The sequence below is a fragment of the Aquarana catesbeiana genome, linkage group LG01 (assembly GCF_042186555.1).
Source record: "Aquarana catesbeiana isolate 2022-GZ linkage group LG01, ASM4218655v1, whole genome shotgun sequence".
Classification (NCBI taxonomy): Eukaryota; Metazoa; Chordata; class Amphibia; order Anura; family Ranidae; genus Aquarana; species Aquarana catesbeiana.
Genome location: NC_133324.1, coordinates 990,618,558 through 990,641,049, shown reverse-complemented (window position 1 = coordinate 990,641,049; position 22,492 = coordinate 990,618,558). Strand labels below are relative to the sequence as shown.

The 22,492-nt window shown below is 56.9% G+C and overlaps 1 protein-coding gene across 2 annotated transcripts in view; it reads right to left on the bottom strand.

Annotated features, from left to right (window-relative positions):
- Window positions 1-545: 545 nt before the first annotated feature.
- The window catches only part of TLN1 (talin 1), a 101,137-nt gene continuing 79,190 nt past the window's right edge, over window positions 546-22,492 (bottom strand). For both annotated transcript variants that reach the window (XM_073612150.1, XM_073612151.1), the window contains 26 exons: window positions 22,390-22,479; window positions 20,698-20,820; window positions 20,477-20,620; window positions 19,061-19,222; window positions 18,797-18,937; window positions 18,535-18,716; window positions 18,222-18,354; window positions 15,421-15,522; window positions 15,160-15,330; window positions 14,744-14,893; window positions 14,445-14,546; window positions 14,155-14,274; window positions 13,031-13,177; window positions 12,784-12,950; window positions 12,483-12,666; window positions 12,159-12,284; window positions 11,552-11,668; window positions 11,228-11,413; window positions 10,503-10,610; window positions 10,305-10,410; window positions 10,010-10,134; window positions 9,747-9,872; window positions 7,145-7,207; window positions 6,884-7,066; window positions 1,918-2,043; window positions 546-1,280 (listed from right to left, as the gene is read on the bottom strand). In XM_073612150.1, the coding sequence (XP_073468251.1) occupies window positions 1,149-1,280; window positions 1,918-2,043; window positions 6,884-7,066; window positions 7,145-7,207; window positions 9,747-9,872; window positions 10,010-10,134; window positions 10,305-10,410; window positions 10,503-10,610; window positions 11,228-11,413; window positions 11,552-11,668; window positions 12,159-12,284; window positions 12,483-12,666; window positions 12,784-12,950; window positions 13,031-13,177; window positions 14,155-14,274; window positions 14,445-14,546; window positions 14,744-14,893; window positions 15,160-15,330; window positions 15,421-15,522; window positions 18,222-18,354; window positions 18,535-18,716; window positions 18,797-18,937; window positions 19,061-19,222; window positions 20,477-20,620; window positions 20,698-20,820; window positions 22,390-22,479 (3,516 nt within the window). In that variant the 3' untranslated portion in view covers window positions 546-1,148. The remainder of the gene's footprint in view (window positions 1,281-1,917; window positions 2,044-6,883; window positions 7,067-7,144; window positions 7,208-9,746; window positions 9,873-10,009; window positions 10,135-10,304; window positions 10,411-10,502; window positions 10,611-11,227; window positions 11,414-11,551; window positions 11,669-12,158; window positions 12,285-12,482; window positions 12,667-12,783; window positions 12,951-13,030; window positions 13,178-14,154; window positions 14,275-14,444; window positions 14,547-14,743; window positions 14,894-15,159; window positions 15,331-15,420; window positions 15,523-18,221; window positions 18,355-18,534; window positions 18,717-18,796; window positions 18,938-19,060; window positions 19,223-20,476; window positions 20,621-20,697; window positions 20,821-22,389; window positions 22,480-22,492) is intronic.

Sequence of the window (22,492 nt, the reverse complement as noted above, 5' to 3'; positions counted from 1 at the left end):
GCCCTAAAGGTTCTCGTTACGCCTCTGGAAGTGGACCTTGTAGCCATATTGAGGGTCACAGGTACTCCTTTGATGTATGCCCCATCCCACCCTACCCCGCCCCCCATGTATTTCCCACCCTTCCTCCCCGATGTATGCCCCATCCCACTCTACCCCCCCGAAGCTCAGACTGCCTGGAGTTCCAGGATGTTGATGGGAAGGCTGATCTCCTCTGGGGACCACTGCCCCAGAACCAACAATTGCCCCATCACACCTCCATCTGTCTTGAAGTTCTGCTGTGTCCTCCAATGAACAGAAGAGAAGATTTGTTTTTAAGTTTGGCAGCCCTCCGGAGGACCGCCCTCTTAGGCCTTCTTTTAGTTGAAGCTGCACCAAGCGTCCTGCTCCTGAAGGTGGCGACATTGAACCCACCCGTGAAGCGGTGTCCTTCAATGAACAGACTTACATTGATCAGAGGAATTCCAGAAACAAAACCTTACTAATCAAATAACCAAGATGGCCGCCGGAGCACCAAGGAAGAATCATGAGAGGACGCAGAGAGGGGCGGAGGTCCAGGTGAGAATATTTATTGCTTATAACACTTTTTTTGGTGGAGCCATAGAAGGGGACCGGCGGCCGGTCCGACATACAGCATAGAAATCTCAACAAATGTAAAATAAAAATAGATATTTCCATAGAAATGACGCGGGACGCGCGGCGGCGGTAACACTATGATTGTGCATTGCACGTTTAGGCACTTTTGGCATGAAATAGACTTAAGGTGAAAAGGGGGAGGGGGCAGACAGAGCCACACACAGATTCCACCAATCACACGTCACTCATTCAGCACACTGGGAAGAGCATAGGGGGAGTCAGCAAGGCACGGATTAATATATTAAAGCACGACGGGGGGGAGCGGCCAGCGTCAGGGCGATAAGGCACTGCCTGTACAATATGAACCGTTACAACGTTATCTGTGAGTGGGCAAGCTCCGCCCACCGGGACAGCACAGGATTATGGGAAATGGAGGAGTGGCCCCGACACCCAGCATGCCGCTGGATAATAAAGTCTCTGCTACTGAGGCACGTGTGCAAGAACCATTAGTGAGCGGGAGAAGCCGGTTATGCCTGCAGTGGTCAGAGGGTGGGGGGGAGGGGAGGGGGTGGAGCTCAGTTCTGCGAATCCTCTCGGAGCTCCGAGGGAAGGAACTTGTACTGCTGTTGTCTGATCATCGCCAGCTTCTTCCGAGCTTCCTCCAACTCCCGCTCCTTCCGTAACATTTCCTCCTGAGCCGCGATAATCTGCAGAGACAAAAACTCTGATTGGTTAATGGCCCATCATGTGATCAGCTGACCCAACAAAGTCCAGACACTTCACAAGGGGCCACAGACTTAGAACATCCCTATTGTCCCCAACTCATTCACCCAATGAATAAACCCGTATAAAATTGGTGAAATGCAACCCCATCTACGCCCCTCCTGCAGTTCTGGTAGTGGGTGGAGCCTGCTGGGTCCCACCCACAGCTCTGCTCAGCGATGATGTCACTTCTACTTTCACAGGGTAATATCTGAGTTGGCAAAGACATGTGGTGCCCTTTGTGGCTATTGAGGAATGTATGGAAATAAAAATTGTTTGGGTTCAGATTTTATGAATAACTCCTGGATGCCTATTGGATTTCGGTCCCCTATGTCGGGGTCGGGGGGGGGGGGGTGGGTGAGCACTGGGGAAAGGCCTGAGGGGTGTGGCTCAGTGGGTAACAGTTTCCGCTTTTAAATAGACGACTGAAAGAGAGGCTCCATGTGATGTATCTATACATTCTATATATCTATACGTTCCTTCCCATCGGTGTGATATTAGCCCCAGAGCCCAAACACGTGCCAAAGGGATGGCGGCTATACACGTGCTGCGTACATCGGTGGGGGAGGGGGGGTGCCATACCTGTGCGATGCCGCCCACCATCTTCTCCTTCACCACCACCGTCTCATCGTGTTCCTGGAATGCTGCTGCTTTCTGTGCCGCCTTCACCAAATTGTCTGACGCTCTCTTCACAGCGTTCCCGGCAACCTGGAGACACCAAACACCGGAGGTTCAGTTCTGCCACCATTTTGTATGATACTGTGGTGTCACCGACCTAAACCCTCCCCCATCCTGAGACCCCACTGTTCTGCGCACTCCCCGTCCTGCTCTCCCACCGTCCTGAGCCCTCCCACCGTCCTGCTCCCTCCCCGTCCTGAGCCCTCCCCATCCTGCTCTCCCACCGTCCTGCTCCCCCACCGTCCTGAGCCCTCCCTGTCCTGCTCTCCCACCGTCCTGAGCCCTCCCACCGTCCTGCTCTCCCACCGTCCTGAGCCCTCCCACCGTCCTGCTCTCTCACCGTCCTGCGCCCTCCCCATCCTGCTCTCCCACCGTCCTGAGCCCTCCCCATCCTGCTCTCCCACCGTCCTGCGCCCTCCCCATCCTGCTCTCCCACCGTCCTGAGCCCTCCCTATCCTGCTCTCCCACCGTCCTGAGCCCTCCCCGTCCTGCTCTCCCACCGTCCTGAGCCCTCCCCGTCCTGCTCTCCCACTGTCCTGAGCCCTCCCCGTCCTGCTCTCCCACCGTCCTGCTCCCTCCCCGTCCTGCTCCCCCACCGTCCTGAGCCCTCCCTGTCCTGCTCTCCCACCGTCCTGAGCCCTCCCCGTCCTGCTCTCCCACCGTCCTGCTCCCTCCCCGTCCTTAGCCCTCCCCGTCCTGCTCTCCCACCGTCCTGAGCCCTCCCCGTCCTGCTCTCCCACCGTCCTGCTCCCTCCCCGTCCTGCTCTCCCACCGTCCTGCTCCCTCCCCGTCCTGCTCTCCCACTGTCCTGCTCCCCCACCGTCCTGAGCCCTCCCCGTCCTGCTCTCCCACCGTCCTGAGCCCTCCCCGTCCTGCTCTCCCACCGTCCTGAGCCCTCCCCGTCCTGCTCTCCCACCGTCCTGAGCCCTCCCACCGTCCTAAGCCCCCCTGTCCTGAGCCCTCCCCGTCCTGCTCTCCCCGTCCTGCTCTCCCACCGTCCTGAGCCCTCCCCGTCCTGCTCTCCCACCATCCTGCTCTCCCACCGTCCTGCTCTCCCGCCGTCCTGAGCCCTCCCCGTCCTGCTCTCCCGCCGTCCTGAGCCCTCCCCGTCCTGCTCTCCCGCCGTCCTGAGCCCTCCCCGTCCTGCTCTCCCGCCGTCCTGAGCCCTCCCCGTCCTGCTCTCCCGCCGTCCTGAGCCCTCCCCGTCCTGCTCTCCCGCCGTCCTGAGCCCTCCCCGTCCTGCTCTCCCCCCGTCCTGAGCCCTCCCCGTCCTGCTCTCCCACCGTCCTGCTCTCCAACCGTCCTGAGCCCTCCCCGTCCTGCTCTCCCACCGTCCTAAGCCCTCCCCGTCCTGCTCTCCCACCGTCCTAAGCCCTCCCACCGCCCTGAGCCCTCCCCGTCCTGCTCTCCCACTGTCCTGAGCCCTCCCCGTCCTGCTCTCCCACCGTCCTGAGCCCTCCCACCGTCCTGCTCCCTCCCCGTCCTGCTCTCCCACCGTCCTGCTCCCTCCCCGTCCTGCTCTCCCACTGTCCTGCTCCCCCACCGTCCTGAGCCCTCCCCGTCCTGCTCTCCCACCGTCCTGAGCCCTCCCCGTCCTGCTCTCCCACCGTCCTAAGCCCTCCCCGTCCTGCTCTCCCACCGTCCTAAGCCCTCCCACCGTCCTGAGCCCTCCCCGTCCTGCTCTCCCACTGTCCTGAGCCCTCCCCGTCCTGCTCTCCCACCGTCCTGAGCCCTCCCACCGTCCTGCTCCCTCCCCGTCCTGCTCTCCCACCGTCCTGCTCCCTCCCCGTCCTGCTCTCCCACTGTCCTGCTCCCCCACCGTCCTGAGCCCTCCCCGTCCTGCTCTCCCACCGTCCTGAGCCCTCCCCGTCCTGCTCTCCCACCGTCCTGAACCCTCCCCGTCCTGCTCTCCCACCGTCCTGAGCCCTCCCCGTCCTGCTCTCCCACCGTCCTAAGCCCCCCTGTCCTGAGCCCTCCCCGTCCTGCTCTCCCCGTCCTGCTCTCCCACCGTCCTGAGCCCTCCCCGTCCTGCTCTCCCACCATCCTGCTCTCCCACCGTCCTGCTCTCCCGCCGTCCTGAGCCCTCCCCGTCCTGCTCTCCCGCCGTCCTGAGCCCTCCCCGTCCTGCTCTCCCGCCGTCCTGAGCCCTCCCCGTCCTGCTCTCCCGCCGTCCTGAGCCCTCCCCGTCCTGCTCTCCCGCCGTCCTGAGCCCTCCCCGTCCTGCTCTCCCCCCGTCCTGAGCCCTCCCCGTCCTGCTCTCCCACCGTCCTGCTCTCCAACCGTCCTGAGCCCTCCCCGTCCTGCTCTCCCACCGTCCTAAGCCCTCCCCGTCCTGCTCTCCCACCGTCCTAAGCCCTCCCACCGTCCTGAGCCCTCCCCGTCCTGCTCTCCCACTGTCCTAAGCCCTCCCCGTCCTGCTCTCCCACTGTCCTAAGCCCTCCCACCGTCCTGAGCCCTCCCGTCCTGCTCTCCCACCGTCCTGCTCCCTCCCCGTCCTGCTCTCCCACCGTCCTGCGCCCTCCCCATCCTGCTCTCCCACCGTCCTGAGCCCTCCCCGTCCTGCTCTCCCACCGTCCTGAGCCCTCCCCGTCCTGTGCTTTCCCTGTTCTGCTCTCCCACCGTCCTGAGCCCTCCCCGTCCTGCTCTCCCACCGTCCTGAGCCCTCCCCGTCCTGTGCTTTCCCTGTTCTGCTCTCCCACCGTCCTGCGCCCTCCCCGTCCTGCTCTCCCACCGTCCTGAGCCCTCCCCATCCTGCGCTTTCCCTGTTCTGCTCTCCCACCGTCCTGAGCCCTCCCTGTCCTGCTTTCCCACCGTCCTGCTCTCTCCCCGTCCTGATCCCTCACCGTCCTGATCCCTCACCGTCCTGCTCTCCCACCGTCCTGAGCCCTCCCCGTCCTGCTCTCCCACCGTCCTGAGCCCTCCCACCGTCCTGCTCTCCCAATCCTGCTCTCCCACCGTCCTGAGCCCTCCCCGTCCTGCTCTCCCACCGTCCTGAGCCCTCCCCGTCCTGGGCCCTCTCCATCCTGCTCTCCCACCGTCCTGCGCCCTCCCCGTCCTGCTCTCTCCCCGTCCTAAGCCCTCCCCATCCTGCTCTCCCACCGTCCTGCGCCCTCCCCGTCCTGCTGTTCCACCTGCTCTCCCACCGCCCTGAGCCCTCCCCATCCTGCTCTCCCACCGTCCTAAGCCCTCCCCGTCCTGCTCTCCCACCGTCCTGCGCCCTCCCCGTCCTAATCTCCCTCCGTCCTGCGCCCTCCCCGTCCTGCTCTCCCACCGTCCTGAGCCCTCCCCGTCCTGCTCTGCCACCGTCCTGAGCCCTCCCCGTCCTGCTCTGCCACCGTCCTGAGCCCTCCCCGTACTGTGCTTTCCCTGTTCTGCTCTCCCACCGTCCTGTGCCCTCCCTGTCCTGCTTTCTAACCGTCCTGAGCCCTCCCACCGTCCTGAGCCCTCCCACCGTCCTGAGCACTCCCACCGTCCTGAGCACTCCCACCGTCCTGAGCACTCCCACCGTCCTGAGCCCTCCCTGTCCTGCTCTCCCAGTCCTGCTCTCCCACCGTCCTGAGCCCTCCCCGTCCTGCTCTCCCACCGTCCTGAGCCCTCCCCGTCCTGCTTTCCCACCATCCTGCTCTGCCACCGTCCTGAGCCCTCCCCGTCCTGTGCTTTCCCTGTTCTGCTCTCCCACTGTCCTGTGCCCTCCCTGTCCTGCTTTCCCACCGTCCTGAGCCCTCCCACCGTCCTGAGCCCTCCCCGTCCTGCTCTCCCACTGTCTTGAGCCCTCCCCGTCCTGCTCTCCCACCGTCCTGAGCCCTCCCCGTCCTGCTCTCCCATCGTCCTGAGCCCTCCCCGTCCTGCTCTGCCACCGTCCTGAGCCCTCCCCGTCCTGTTCTTTCCCTGTTCTGCTCTCCCACCGTCCTGTGCCCTCCCTGTCCTGCTTTCCCACCGTCCTGAGCCCTCCCACCGTCCTGAGCCCTCCCCGTCCTGCTCTCCCACTGTCTTGAGCCCTCCCCGTCCTGCTCTCCCACCGTCCTGAGCCCTCCCCGTCCTGCTCTCCCACCGTCCTGAGTCCTCCCCGTCCTGAGTCCTCCCCGTCCTGCTCTCCCACCGTCCTGAGCCCTCCCCGTCTTGCTCTCCCACCGTCCTGAGCCCTCCCCGTCCTGCACTCTCCCCGTCCTGCTCTCCCACCGTCCTGAGCCCTCCCTGTCCTGCTCTCCCACTGCCCTGAGCCCTCCCCGTCCTGCTCTCCCACCGTCCTGAGCCCTCCCCGCCCTGCTCTCCCACCGTCCTGAGCCCTCCCCGTCCTGAGCCCTCCCCGTCCTGCTCTCCCACCGTCCTGAGTCCTCCCCGTCCTGCTCTCCCACCGTCCTGAGCCCTCCCCGTCTTGCTCTCCCACCGTCCTGAGCCCTCCCCATCCTGCACTCTCCCCGTCCTGCTCTCCCACCGTCCTGAGCCCTCCCCGTCTTGCTCTCCCACCGTCCTGAGCCCTCCCCATCCTGCACTCTCCCCGTCCTGCTCTCCCACCGTCCTGAGCCCTCCCCGTCCTGCTCTCCCACCGCCCTGAGCCCTCCCCGTCCTGCTCTCCCACCGTCCTGAGCCCTCCCCGCCCTGCTCTCCCACCGTCCTGAGCCCTCCCCGCCCTGCTCTCCCACCGTCCTGAGCCCTCCCCGCCCTGCTCTCCCACCGTCCTGAGCCCTCCCCTCCCTGCGCCCTCCCCGCCCTGCTCTCCCACCGTCCTGAGCCCTCCCCGTCCTGCTCTCCCAGCGTCCTGAGCCCTCCCCGCCCTGCTCTCCCACCGTCCTGCACCCTCCCTATTCTGCACCCTCATCATCTTGTGCCCTCCCCATCCTTTCCCCTTCACCATTCTGCGCCCTCTCACCTGCAGCCTCTTCATGGCCTCTGAATCGTGGTCAGCCTTCACTTTACAGGCCACCAGAAGCTGAGCTGTAGATGCGGCCACCTGTTTGGCAGATGAAATCAGCTTCTCCTCGCTGGCGTGGCCCTGCACAGCGGAATTTGCTGCTTCACACAGGTTACTGGTGGCAGCAGCAACCATTCGAGCCTAAGAACAGAGCAATGAATGAGATCCGAGAGCCCATCTCCTCATACAAGACCAGACTGACAGCCTGGACATACTTACAGCAGATATAAGTCCCTGAGACCACTGCCCATCATCTACAGCGTTCGCTGGAATCGCTCCAACCTGCAGGAGGAATAAAGAGAATGGCAGAGGATGAGGAGGACCAGCAGAGGGTGATGGAAGCGGAACATCAGGGGGGTGAGGGGGAAGGAAGGGAGGAACATGGGGGGGGTGAGGGGGAAGGAAGGGAGGAACATGGGGGGGGGGTGAGGGGGAAGGAAGGGAGGAACATGGGGGGGGGTGAGGGGGAAGGAAGGGAGGAACATGGGGGGGGGTGAGGGGGAAGGAAGGGAGGAACATGGGGGGGTGAGGGGGAAGGAAGGGAGGAACATCAGGGGGTGAGGGGGAGTGAAGGAAGGAACGTCCGGAGGTGAGAAAGGGAGGAACATCAGTGGGTTGGGGGGGGGGGAGGGAGGAACATCAGAGGGTGGGGGGGGAGGGGAAAGGCAGGGGGTGGGGGGGGTTGGGGGGAGGAGGAATGGCAAACAGTGAAGAGAATGATGAATGGCAGACAATAAGGAGGACAGACTCGGGGGTGATGAGGAGGAGGACAGACTCGGGGGTGATGAGGAGGAGGACAGACTCGGGGGTGATGAGGAGGAGGACAGACTCGGGGGTGATGAGGAGGAGGACAGACTCGGGGGTGATGAGGAGGAGGACAGACTCGGGGGTGATGAGGAGGAGGACAGACTCGGGGGTGATGAGGAGGAGGACAGACTCGGGGGTGATGAGGAGGAGGACAGACTCGGGGGTGATGAGGAGGAGGACAGACTCGGGGGTGATGAGGAGGAGGACAGACTCGGGGGTGATGAGGAGGAGGACAGACTCGGGGGTGATGAGGAGGAGGACAGACTCGGGGGTGATGAGGAGGAGGACAGACTCGGGGGTGATGAGGAGGAGGACAGACTCGGGGGTGATGAGGAGGAGGACAGACTCGGGGGTGATGAGGAGGAGGACAGACTCGGGGGTGATGAGGAGGAGGACAGACTCGGGGGTGATGAGGAGGAGGACAGACTCGGGGGTGATGAGGAGGAGGACAGACTCGGGGGTGATGAGGAGGAGGACAGACTCGGGGGTGATGAGGAGGAGGACAGACTCGGGGGTGATGAGGAGGAGGACAGACTCGGGGGTGATGACGAGGAGGACAGACTCGGGGGTGATGAGGAGGAGGACAGACTCGGGGGTGATGACGAGGAGGACAGACTCGGGGGTGATGACGAGGAGGACAGACTCGGGGGTGATGACGAGGAGGACAGACTCGGGGGTGATGACGAGGAGGACAGACTCGGGGGTGATGACGAGGAGGACAGACTCGGGGGTGATGACGAGGAGGACAGACTCGGGGGTGATGACGAGGAGGACAGACTCGGGGGTGATGACGAGGAGGACAGACTCGGGGGTGATGACGAGGAGGACAGACTCGGGGGTGATGACGAGGAGGACAGACTCGGGGGTGATGACGAGGAGGACAGACTCGGGGGTGATGACGAGGAGGACAGACTCGGGGGTGATGACGAGGAGGACAGACTCGGGGGTGATGACGAGGAGGACAGACTCGGGGGTGATGACGAGGGGGTGATGACGAGGAGGACAGACTCGGGGGTGATGACGAGGAGGACAGACTCGGGGGTGATGACGAGGAGGACAGACTCGGGGGGTGATGACGAGGAGGACAGACTCGGGGGTGATGACGAGGAGGACAGACTCGGGGGTGATGACGAGGAGGACAGACTCGGGGGTGATGACGAGGAGGACAGACTCGGGGGTGATGACGAGGAGGACAGACTCGGGGGTGATGACGAGGAGGACAGACTCGGGGGTGATGACGAGGAGGACAGACTCGGGGGTGATGACGAGGAGGACAGACTCGGGGGTGATGACGAGGAGGACAGACTCGGGGGTGATGACGAGGAGGACAGACTCGGGGGTGATGACGAGGAGGACAGACTCGGGGGTGATGACGAGGAGGACAGACTCGGGGGTGATGACGAGGAGGACAGACTCGGGGGTGATGACGAGGAGGACAGACTCGGGGGTGATGACGAGGAGGACAGACTCGGGGGTGATGACGAGGAGGACAGACTCGGGGGTGATGACGAGGAGGACAGACTCGGGGGTGATGACGAGGAGGACAGACTCGGGGGTGATGACGAGGAGGACAGACTCGGGGGTGATGACGAGGAGGACAGACTCGGGGGTGATGACGAGGAGGACAGACTCGGGGGTGATGACGAGGAGGACAGACTCGGGGGTGATGACGAGGAGGACAGACTCGGGGGTGATGACGAGGAGGACAGACTCGGGGGTGATGACGAGGAGGACAGACTCGGGGGTGATGACGAGGAGGACAGACTCGGGGGTGATGACGAGGAGGACAGACTCGGGGGTGATGACGAGGAGGACAGACTCGGGGGTGATGACGAGGAGGACAGACTCGGGGGTGATGACGAGGAGGACAGACTCGGGGGTGATGACGAGGAGGACAGACTCGGGGGTGATGACGAGGAGGACAGACTCGGGGGTGATGACGAGGAGGACAGACTCGGGGGTGATGACGAGGAGGACAGACTCGGGGGTGATGAGGAGGACAGCAGACACTTACCTTGCCCTGGGCCACCAGTTCTCGTTGGGCGGCGGACGCAGCTTTGACGAGTGCGCTGGTGGCGGCTGCGATGGACTTGGCTGCCTCCAGGATTTGCTCCTCGAAGTTCAGACTCTCATCTGCTTGCTGTAAGAGAGAATCTCCATCATGAGACAGAAATGTCCCGTATGGCCCCGCCCCCACCGCTGCTGAAGAGCTACCTCAGGATACATAATGTTGTGATTGGGTTATAAATCCAGAGGTTAGAGTGGGCGGAGTCTTACCTTGGGTTTAGCACGAGGTTTCAGCTGCTCCAATTTTTTGGCTGCTGCTTCTATCGCTGCCGCTGCGCCCAACAGCTCGTTCTCTGCAATGACGGTGGGGTCTTCGGGATCCACCCATTCTGTGCCTGGGGGAGGGGTTATAGAGATCAGATATTACTAATTCTCAGCTGGCGGCAGTGATGAGCGTTAGTCTCCACTGGGCAGACATTCAGACACTCCCATAAAAGGCGAGTAACCAATAGGAGAAGATCACGACTCCGCAGTTTGGGAGGGAACGGAGGGCGGAGCACTCTACCTTTCATCGCCTCAGCGGCCTGGATCAGCTCCGTCACGGAACCGGCGACCTGCTTGGAGAACCCGGACAGCTGCTGCTTCATGTCTGCACTCGGCTTCTGGAGGATCTGCCAGACAAAGAGTGACGGATGATAAGAGACAGATGATGAGATGGGCCTCCCATGTATCCTTCACACACACAGACAGGTGGCGCTCTCACCTGTAACACGTGTTCCAGGAGCTGTAGGTAGCCCATGGCGCACTCCTTGCCAAACCGCGTGGCCCGGATACGCACATCATGGTTGACCTCGGGGTGATAGACGGCTTCCTGCAAGACATGAGAGAGATTACACTATATGAAGGGCCATATGTCCTTCAATCCTCCTCAAACCCCCCTAAAGGTCACATGACCATATAGAAAAAGTCCCCACCCTCCAGTCACATGATCACATAGAAGAAGTCTCCACCCTTCCTGCCAATCGTCACCCATATGGAAGAGGTCTCCCCCCCCACCAGGTCACATGACCATATGGGAAGAGGTCCCCTCCCTGCCAATCATCACCCATCCCCCCCACCAGGTCACATGACCATATGGAAAAGGTCCCCACCCTCCCTGCCAATCATCACCCATCCCCCCCAGGTCACATGACCATATGGAAGAAGTCTCCACCCTTCCTGCCAATCATCACCTATCCCCCGGGTCACATGACCATATAGAAAAGGTCCCCACCCTCCCTGCCAATCATCACCCATCCCCCCAAGGTCACATGACCATATGGAAGAAGTCTCCACCCTCCCCGCCAATCATCACCCTACCCACCCAGGTCACATGACCATATGGAAGAAGTCTCCACCCTCCCCGCCAATCATCACCCATCCCCCAGGTCACATGACCATATATATCTAGATGTCTCCACCCTTCCCCTCCAGGTCACATGATCACACCTTGCAGGAACGCAACATGTCGGCGATAGCACGGCGACTCAGGTTGGCTGTAGCGATAACATCTTCCTGACGACAGGAGTTTCCGGCAGCGACGGCCTTGGCCGTTGCCATGGTGATGCCTTTGGTCATACGGATAAAGTCTTCTGGTGTGGAGGTCTTGGGAGGAGGCTCGGGGGAGATGAAGGTCTGCAAGTGATAATATGGAACATCATACAGAGTAACAGTCAAGGGGGAGGGGTAAAGATGGGCCAATGGTGTGACAAATGCCATCCGAAATACATTCCCCCCGACCTACAGCCACATGGCCGTCCCAGCTAAACTCACCGCCAGCTCCTGCCGTATGTGCTCTATGGTGGCCTCCAGCGCCCGTGTTCCCTTGGTGGCTTCATCTTCCACGGCTTTGACAGTTTTCAGGAGAGACGTCACATTGGTCACCATAACCTGGAAGCACAGGATTTGTGATGAGGGTATTGGTGGCAGGCAAAAACTTCCTCTCATCCCTCATAATCCTCAATATCCCTTCCCCCACCCCCATAACCCTCAATATCCCTTCTCTCATCCCTCCTAAAACTCAATATCCCTTCTCCCATCCCCATAACCCTCAATATCCCATCTCTCATAACCCTCATTATCCCTTCCCCCACCCCCATATCCCTTCTCTCATCCCTCATAACCCTCAATATCCCTTCTCTCATCCCTCAATATCCCTTCTTTCATTCCTCATAACCTTCAATATTCCTTCCCCCACCCCCATAACCCTCAATATCCCTTCCCCCACATCCCTTCTTTCATCCCTCAAAATCCCTTTCCCCACCTCCATAACCCTCAATATCCCTTCTCTCATCCCTCATAACCCTCAATATCCCTTCTCCCATCCCCCATAACCCTCAATGCCCCTTGTCCCACCCCCCATCCCCACTCGATATCCCACCTTGGCCGAGTTCTTCAGCTGGTACACTGACGGGTCATCACTGGACTTTCCGGCGGCTGCTTTGGTGGCACTGATGAGGTCACCCAATGCCTTGGCCACATCTTTAACAGCATTAATGAGGACCACCTGAGTAGAGAGACCAACAAGAGGGTAAAATCAGAGAGGGTGTGTCCAATATCAACTGTCACCAATCCGGCCGGGATTCTTGGACAGGTGAAGGGCCGGTCACACCACATGTGGAGGTGTCCTTATTACATCCAATCACACGGATTTCTCTTAAACCCAATAGGTACCTGGAAGGTCAGAGAGAGTTCTGAGTCATACCTGAGTCTCGGGGTCTTCTGAGCCCAGACTGGCCGCCCCCAGCTTAACGTTCTCTGCTAGCCGTGTGATGGTGGAGACTGAAGACTGGGCGGCCTGAGCCAACTTCTCCTGACTGGAGGTGGCGTTCTGCACCAAAACCTTTGTGTCCTCCACCAGAGCCTTTGCTGTTTTCAGGATTCCTTCCCTGGAGGAATAACCAGAAGGTGAGACATCTACTGCCTGTAAACTTGCCTGCTTTCTGTAATATATTACATATAGGTGACACTATTTAATACGGTATATATCCTCATGCTGGCCTCACCGATGATCTGCGAAGGTTTCTGCGTTTTCTCGGTTCAGTGTGCCGGCCGTAGCAAACATGATGGTTGTGTCCAGGTCGGCGATGATCCCGGAGACGGCGCTGGCAGCAGTGATACAAGCCTGAGTGCCGCGGTTTCCAGCTTGGAGAGCAGCCAGGACGTGCGAAACCTAAGAGCAGAAAGGTAAAGAGACAAACCATGCAAGACGACCACCACCCTGTGCAGATCCGAGGAAGAGGCCCTCCTCACCTTCTCAGACACACGCCGTGCACAATCAATCAGCTCCTTCTTGGTGTAATTGTCTGTTGGGCAGCACTGCAGAGCTCCAGCTTTGGTGACCAGCAGAGAGCAGCCATGGCCCAGTTCCTGCACCCGCTGCTTGATGTGAGATCCAATCTGAGAGGAGACATAAAGAGCGATCAGGTGATCTGCTGAGAAGAAAAGACTAAGCCATATCAATTAGTTTATCAAAAAGAGTTTATCAGTATGGGAAGCTCTTGACCTGTGGACAGGAAGGAGGACCTCCTGAGCCGTGGACAGGGAGGAGGACCTCCTGAGCCGTGGACAGGGAGGAGGACCTCCTGAGCCGTGGACAGGGAGGAGGACCTCCTGAGCCGTGGACAGGGAGGAGGACCTCCTGAGCCGTGGACAGGGAGGAGGACCTCCTGAGCCGTGGACAGGGAGGAGGACCTCCTGAGCCGTGGACAGGGAGGAGGACCTCCTGAGCCGTGGACAGGGAGGAGGACCTCCTGAGCCGTGGACAGGGAGGAGGACCTCCTGAGCCGTGGACAGGGAGGAGGACCTCCTGAGCCGTGGACGGGGGGGGGAAGGACCTCCTGAGCTGTGGACAGGGAGGAGGACCTCCTGAGCTGTGGACAGGGGGGGGAGGACCTCCTGAGCTGTGGACAGGGGGGGGAGGACCTCCTGAGCTGTGGACAGGGAGGAGGACCTCCTGAGCTGTGGACAGGGGGGGGGGGAGGACCTCCTGAGCTGTGGACAGGGAGGAGGACCTCCTGAGCTGTGGACAGGGAGGAGGACCTCCTGAGCTGTGGACAGGGAGGAGGACCTCCTGAGCTGTGGACAGGGAGGAGGACCTCCTGAGCTGTGGACAGGGAGGAGGACCTCCTGAGCTGTGGACAGGGAGGAGGACCTCCTGAGCTGTGGACAGGGAGGAGGACCTCCTGAGCTGTGGACAGGGAGGAGGACCTCCTGAGCTGTGGACAGGGAGGAGGACCTCCTGAGCTGTGGACAGGGAAATATCGCTGTCATTGCTAAACAGAGAGCCAAATAACCTGGAATGGCCTTGGTGAGAGGTGCAGATTTGGGAAGACACAGACATAAGAGGCCCAACTGGCTTAAGACAATGTCCTTACCTCTTCATTCTCGGCAGTCATAGCAGCTGGTTTGGCTTCATGTGCCAGCTGACTGTAGTCATTGGTAAGTTGGTTGGCCAATGTGCCCAGTTCGTCAGGGTTGGTGGTGGATTTAGTGACCTGAAAAGAAAAGACGTGTCTCCCGTCATTGCTATGAAGTGAGGTACGTTGGCTTGGTGTCTATACATTAACATAACATTTTATAGGACACGCCTGACTCCTGCTAACTGATTATCCAGATCGCTCAGCAGCTGACACGGTGTCACCACCTACCAAGTTCCTACACTCACCATCTCCTGCACCGTCACTGCTATAGCCTTGGCCGTCTTCACCATGGTTGTCTGATAGTCCACAAATGATCCCTCAGGCTCACCAATATGCTGTTCATCCAGCTGCCAGGACAAAGGAGATGGAGGTCAGGCGGGGGGGTAGGAGGAGATGAGGGTCGGGGGGGGGGGAGGGGGGGTAGGAGATGAGGGTCAGGCAGGGGGGAGAAGGAGAAGATTGGGGAGGGGGGGTAGGAGGAGATGGAGGTAGGGGGGGTATATTGGAGAGAGTGAGAATCATGAAATAGGAGTTGGGTTGTCACCTTGTTGATGGCTTGAGTGATGGAGTCCACCATTCCTCCTACAGCTCCAGCCGCACTGGCAGCTTCATTCAGTGTCCCCGTCAGATCATCCACAGCTTCATGCATCATCTGAGCGGCTTCATCCAACGCTTCCTGGGTGTGTCCAGCCACCTATGACAGACATGAGGGGTGTCAAGTGAATGGAGATTTTACCTATTCATAGAGCCATGTGATCCACCCATCAGTATTCTGATTCTCACACCAAATCCCATTAGATTTCCCCCATCCATTGATCCACTCTGCATCTGTCCGGTACCATCAGCTATAATCTGTCCTTCGTTTGGAGACCACTTCTTTGCACTGTCTCCACCATTGGTGTACTGTGGAGTGGTTTTCCTATCCTGCCCCACCAATACACATATCTTCTCAGGGCTCACCTTGGCGTTTCCTCCAGCCTCCTTGGCGGTATAAAGCATCTGCAGAGCTGACTCTGCCAGTGTCTTGGTCTGGTCCAGAAGGTTCATCTGCTGCTGGTGGTTGATGGCCTTGGAGGCGGCTCCGATGGTGGCGTTGGTCAAAGGCTCGAAATATTGGGCCATCTGGGAGACCTGTGAGGAGAAGGCATTGGACAGATGAATGGTAACCCACCTTTTAGAAGGTCGTTCTGGTGGTGTTGGGTATCCCGGTGCCGGTCTTACCTTGTGTCCGAGCTGCGATGAGTCCGCCCGGGCCGCCGCCACCAGCGGTTCTATTAGGTTGCTGATCTCCTGCACAGACGTCTGCATCTGATTGTGTAACGCCTGAAGAAACGAGAGAAGAACCCTCCATTATACAGCACACAGCGATGACCAGTCTTCCCATTGTCATTTACCAGTATGATGAGACCCAGTCCAAGATTCCAGTCTATGTCCCCCCCTCGCCTTTATAAATGCCCCAGGGGCTCCATACTGCACACAGCACTGCTTTCTTAGATACCTCCCAGGCCCTGTGGTGTAAAGCCTTCAGGCAGTGTAACTGTGGCCCTATGGGCCTGCTTCAAGACACTGCAGATTTAAAGCCCCAGCCCCAGATGTAAAGCCCCAGCATGTCTCCAAAATAGTGGCCCTTAGGGCTCATTTACACTCACGCTTCAACTTCAACGCATTAAAGCGTCCAGCTCATTAGTATCCTCGTTCAGTAGATCCCCCAGCTCAACAGATTCCCAGCAGATCCCCAGCTCAACAGATCCCCAGCAGATCCCCAGCTCATTAGTATCCATGTTTAGAAGATCCTCAGCTCATTATTATCCTCATTCAGCAGATCCCCAGCCCAACAGTATCTCTATTCAGCAGATATCCATTTCATCAGATCCCCAGCTCAATAATACCCTTGTCCAACAGATCCCAACCCCATCAGTATCCCTGTGTATATAATAGGTAGATAACCGCGCTTAGGTAAGGCTAGGCAGCTGCCTCCCCTAGGGGCTCCAAGTGAAGCACCAAACAGAAAAAAATGTGTATGTATATACACACACACACACACACACACACACACACACACATACACACACAGGGGTGAGTGGTGCTGCCTATAACCTGGAGAGTGACCTCCAGTAATGACTAACCACAATAGAGCACACTTTATTGTGGTTAGTCATTACTGGAGGTCACTCTCCAGGTTATAGGCAGCGCCACTCACATATATATATATACATACACACACACACACACACATATATATATATATACACACACACACACATTTTCATCAGTATCCCGGTTCAGCAGACCACCAGCCCATCAGTATCCTCGTTTAGCAGATTCCCTGCTCTGTATTACTCCCAGCTCTGCTGATCCCCAACTCAGTAGTAACCTCCAGCTCTGCTGATCCCCCACTCAGTAGTAACCTCCAGCTCAGCTGATCCTCCACTCAGTAGTAACCTCCAGCTCTACTGATCACCCACTCAGTAATAACCTCCAGCTCTACTGATCCTCCACTCAGTAGTAACCTCCAGCTCTACTGATCACCCACTCAGTAATAACCTCCAGCTCTACTGATCACCCACTCAGTAATAACCTCCAGCTCTACTGATCACCCACTCAGTAATAACCTCCAGCTCTACTGATCACCCACTCAGTAATAACCTCCAGCTCTACTGATCACCCACTCAGTAATAACCTCCAGCTCTGCTGATCCTCCACTCAGTAATAACCCCCAGCTCTGCTGATCCCCCGCTCAGTAGTAACCTCCAGCTCTGCTGATCCTCCGCTCAGTAGTAACCTCCAGCTCTGCTGATCCCCCACTCAGTAATAACCTCCAGCTCTGCTGATCCTCCACTCAGTAATAACCTCCAGCTCTGCTGATCCCCCACTCAGTAATAACCTCCAGCTCTGCTGATCCCCCACTCAGTAATAACCTCCAGCTCTGCTGATCCCCCACTCAGTAATAACCTCCAGCTCTGCTGATCCCCCACTAAGTAATAGCCTCCAGCTCTGCTGATCCTCCACTCAGTAATAACCTCCAGCTCTGCTGATCCCCGACTCAGTAGTAACCTCCAGCTCTGCTGATCCTCCACTCAGTAATAACCTCCAGCTCTGCTGATCCCCGACTCAGTAGTAACCTCCAGCTCTGCTGATCCCCCACTCAGTAGTAACCCCCAGCTCTGCTGATCCCCCACTCAGTAGTAACCCCCAGCTCTGCTGATCCCCCACTCAGTAGTAACCCCCAGCTCTGCTGATCCCCCACTCAGTAGTAACACCCAGCTCTGCTGATCCCCCACTCAGTAGTAACCCCCAGCTCTGCTAATCCTCTGGTTTTCTGAGGCTACTCTTTCTCTGGTCCCTGCCCACCTCCCGCTATATAACATTTTGCATACCACGTGTGACATTGCTAGTTTCTCCTGCTCCAGTCCCCCAATCTTTGCTGATCCTCTGCCCCACTCAGTCCTCTCTCTCTGGTCCCCTCTCACTTTCCTTTATAGCGTTCTCATGTTGCACACCACGTGTGCCGTCTGCTAGTTGCTCCAGTCATGACCTCGCCCATCTTCCTGCTGCTCCACACCAAATGTAATGTCTGCACCAGACACCCCAGAATATATACACATGGACCAGAAGTGACTGCTGAGGACATCTCATTGGTTCACTTGTTGGTTTCCCAGTGCACCCTGGGATATCTCATACTTGCAATACCTCTAAAGCAAAGCGAAGCTAAACCTGAATAAAAGCCTCTCAGAAGCTGCAGGTGCTGTAAGTGAGCGTTGTCCACTTCTATGGAGGGTTTGGAGACACTTTGAAGTACCAAGAAAGCGACAATGGGGATTGTTTTTGAAGCGAAGCAAACACGTGTGTCCAGGACTGTAAGGTGACCATTTTATTTAATGGGAGGAGCTTTGAGTGGCATTCAGAGTGTCCAATGCCACATATTGAAGCAATTGTGAACGAGCCTTTCCCGCCATTCATTATCAATACTTTATTATTCTATTCCGTCCTCTGCAGAGCTCTCCTTTAATTCTGTCTCTTACCTCCTGTGAGATTCCCTCTCGTGGCGCCAATTGCTGGCTGATGGCTGCTAGCGAGGCCTGGTCCAGTTCTCTCACCGTCTGGTTCAGCAGATCAATGGCCTGATCGCATTCCCTCTGTCCTGGGGCCTTATCCCTGAGTAGAGAGCTCATGTCATTGGGGAATAACAGATCTATTTCCTATAAAAAAAGCTCTGTCTGGGGAAAGGACCAGGTTTGTAGTCTTCCTGGCAGTGAGACATCATCATACATCACAAACACTTGTGCAGCAGGACTCTGAACACAATATATACGTCCTCTATGCTCCAGCCCTTACCTCATATTGGTGATGAGTTTCTTGATGGAGTCAGAGACTGTCCGGGAGTGTCCGGCCAACACTGACCATTGTGGCGGGTCTTTGGGATTGGCAGCCAGGGAACGAGCGGTCTGGATGAGGCCAGAGGAGCTCTCCAGCATGGTCTGAGCTGAGCTGATGATTGGTTCCATGGCTTGGAGACCCTGAAAGAGTCAACTAATTAGAAGAGAAGGAAGAGAAGAGAGACAATGGACTGTTCCAACCCTCCCGTTGTCATCCTCACCTCTTGGGAGATGTGGGCCGGCACACTGGCGAATTCCGGATTGGAGGCAAAAGCGGTAAGGTTCTCTACAGCTTGGATAAGCGGCACGGTGGCTTCACGACACTTGGCCCGATTGTCGTCATTGAATGCCCCATCCAAAGCCTGGAACAAGAAGATGGGATTCCATGTGACTCAATGTTTCTGTCTCACCACAATGCCATTTCACTTGGCACATGATCATCCCACAAACGTGTGATTGGACTTCTGTTGGAGGAAGGTCTTTACCTTGATGGTCTTCACCAGGTTCGCCGTGCTGTTTGCCACCTCCTTGGCAGACTGGACAAACTGCCTCTTGGCCACGGGATTGGAGGTGTGAGTGGATGCCAGGCGACATGCATTGCACAGAGCGGAGGTGTGTTTAGCCACAATGGTGGCAGCTGACAACACCTATGAAGAAATATATGGAGAAGGTTTACACCGTGTTAGATTCATTACTCAATAAGAAGACACAATGACAGTAAATAGACCTTTATCTCTGTCATGGGGTCTGTCCTGGGGTACTCCTCCCCAGGAAGTTCTTTCCTGACATCATCCACCATATCATCTAATCCTCTACCATTGCATCCCAGGGATATCACCACCGCCCTCCATATCATCTACCCCTCTACCAATGTGTGCCAAGGATGTCACCATCACCCATCAGATTTTCTACCCTTCCATCATTGTGTCCCAGGGACATCATCACCCTCCATACCATTGTGTCCCAAGGACAAGCACCATCACCTACCAGATCTATACTCCCCCCAACATTATGTCCCAGAAATGTCACCATCATCTACCAAATCTTCTACTCCTCCACCATTGTGTCCCAGAAATGTTAGCCATCATCTGCCACTTCTACCCATCTCTACAATTATGTCCCACATCTTCGCGATTACCCAACAGATCCTCTACCCCTCCACCATTATTACCCATATCTCCACTATTGCCCAACATATATTCTACCCCTCCACCATTATTATCCATATCTTCACTATTGCCCAACCTATATTCTACCCCCCAACCATTATTATCCATATCTCCACATCTCCACTATTGCCCAACATATATTCTACACCTCCACCATTATTACCCATATCTCCACTATTGCCCAACATATATTCTACCCCTCCACCATTATTATCCATATCTTCACTATTGCCCAACATATATTCTACCCCTGCACCATTATTATCCATATCTTCACTATTGCCCAACATATATTCTACCCCTCCACCATTATTATCCATATCTTCGCTAATGCCCAACATATATTCTACCCCCTCACCATTATTGCCCATATCTCCACTATTGCCCAACATATATTCTACCCGTCCACCGTTATCCATATCCTCACTATTGCCCAACATATATTCTACCCGTCCACCGTTATCCATATCCTCACTATTGCCCAACATATATTCTACCCGTCCACCATTATTACCCATATCTCCACTATTGCCCAACATATATGCTACCCCTCCACCGTTATTATCCATATCTTCACTATTGCCCAACATATATTCTACCCCCTCCACCGTTATGTCCCGCATCTTCACCATCACTCAACATATCTTCTACCACTCCACTACTGTGTCCAACTTCGTCACCATCACCCTTCATATCATCTACCCCTCTACGATTGTGTCTCAGAGACATTACCTGTGACTGGGTGCAGGCCGGATCTACTAGGTTTTGACAGGCCATCTGAATAGCTTGGTTGGCTCTGGCAAACTGGGTGGGATCCACCAGACCTTGCTGGGCGGCACGGCTACTGGGATCTGATACGCCAACAAGGTAAGCGGCCTGCAGGGGAAGAGGAGCAGAGATTAAATAGGAGGTCAGGCTGGCCAGAGCTCAGCCCAGCCCGTGTGATAACATACCTGTGCCGCAGCCTCAGTCAGGCCACACAAAGCCTTGGATGCCGTACTGACCGCCTCACCAAACTCTGGCAAATTGCTGGTCTTCGCATGCTGAGAAATTCCAGCCATAGACTCACCTAGAACCTGGAGGACAAAATGGCACATCATCATACAACAGAGAACATATAGAATGTGGTGTGACGGTATAGAAAATATGTGTTTTGTATCTTGTAATTCTATTTCAGGGAAATAAAAGTTGGAGGAGGGGAGAGGCCAGGCTATACTAAGCTATTTCCCCATTCTAGGGCCCGGTGAGATGTATAATAAGGTGGAGGAGGGGAGAGGCCAGGCTATACTAAGCTATTTCCCCATTCTAGGGCCCGGTGAGATGTATAATAAGGTGGAGGAGGGGAGAGGCCAGGCTATACTAAGCTATTTCCCCATTCTAGGGCCCGGTGAGACGTATAATAAGGTGGAGGAGGGAAGAGGCCAGGCTATACTAAGCTATTTCCCCATTCTAGGGCCCGGTGAGATGTATAATAAGGTGGAGGAGGGGAGAGGCCAGGCTATACTAAGCTATTTCCCCATTCTAGGGCCCGGTGAGATGTATAATAAGGTGGAGGAGGGGAGAGGCCAGGCTATACTAAGCTATTTCCCCATTCTAGGGCCCGGTGAGACGTATAATAAGGTGGAGGAGGGGAGAGGCCAGGCTATACTAAGCTATTTCCCCATTCTAGGGCCCGGTGAGATGTATAATAAGATGGAGGAGGGGAGAGGCCAGGCTATACTAAGCTATTTCCCCATTCTAGGGCCCGGTGAGATGTATAATAAGGTGGAGGAGGGGAGAGGCCAGGCTATACTAAGCTATTTCCCCATTCTAGGGCCCGGTGAGACGTATAATAAGGTGGAGGAGGGGAGAGGCCAGGCTATACTAAGCTATTTCCCCATTCTAGGGCCCGGTGAGATGTATAATAAGATGGAGGAGGGGAGAGGCCAGGCTATACTAAGCTATTTCCCCATTCTAGGGCCCGGTGAGATGTATAATAAGGTGGAGGAGGGGAGAGGCCAGGCTATACTAAGCTATTTCCCCATTCTAGGGCCGGTTAGATGTATAATAAGATGGAGGAGGGGAGAGGCCAGGCTATACTAAGCTATTTCCCCATTCTAGGGCCCAGTGAGACGTATAATAAGGTGGAGGAGGGGAGAGGCCAGGCTATACTAAGCTATTTCCCCATTCTAGGGCCGGTTAGATGTATAATAAGATGGAGGAGGGGAGAGGCCAGGCTATACTAAGCTATTTCCCCATTCTAGGGCCCGGTGAGATGTATAATAAGGTGGAGGAGGGGAGAGGCCAGGCTATACTAAGCTATGCGCCCATTCTAGGGCCCGGTGAGACGTATAATAAGATGGAGGAGGGGAGAGGCCAGGCTATACTAAGCTATGCGCCCATTCCAGGGCCCAGTGAGACACATAAGATGGAGGAGGGGAGAGGCCAGGCTATACTAAGCTATGCGCCCATTCTAGGGCCCGGTGAGATGTATAATAAGATGGAGGTGGGGAGAGGCCAGGCTATACTAAGCTATGTGCCCATTCTAGGGCCCAGTGAGACACATAAGATGGAGGAGGGGAAAGATGGGGCTATACTAAGCTATTTCCCCATTCTAGGGCCCAGTGAGACACACAGACTGCACAGTTCAGGGCCCCGAGCAGTACCTTGGAGTTCTCCATGACGTTGTCCAGGCATTGGAAGTAGGACTGGTCGTTGACTGGCTCTGTCGGGTTCTGGAGGAGTTCTCGGACCGTCTGTAATGACAGA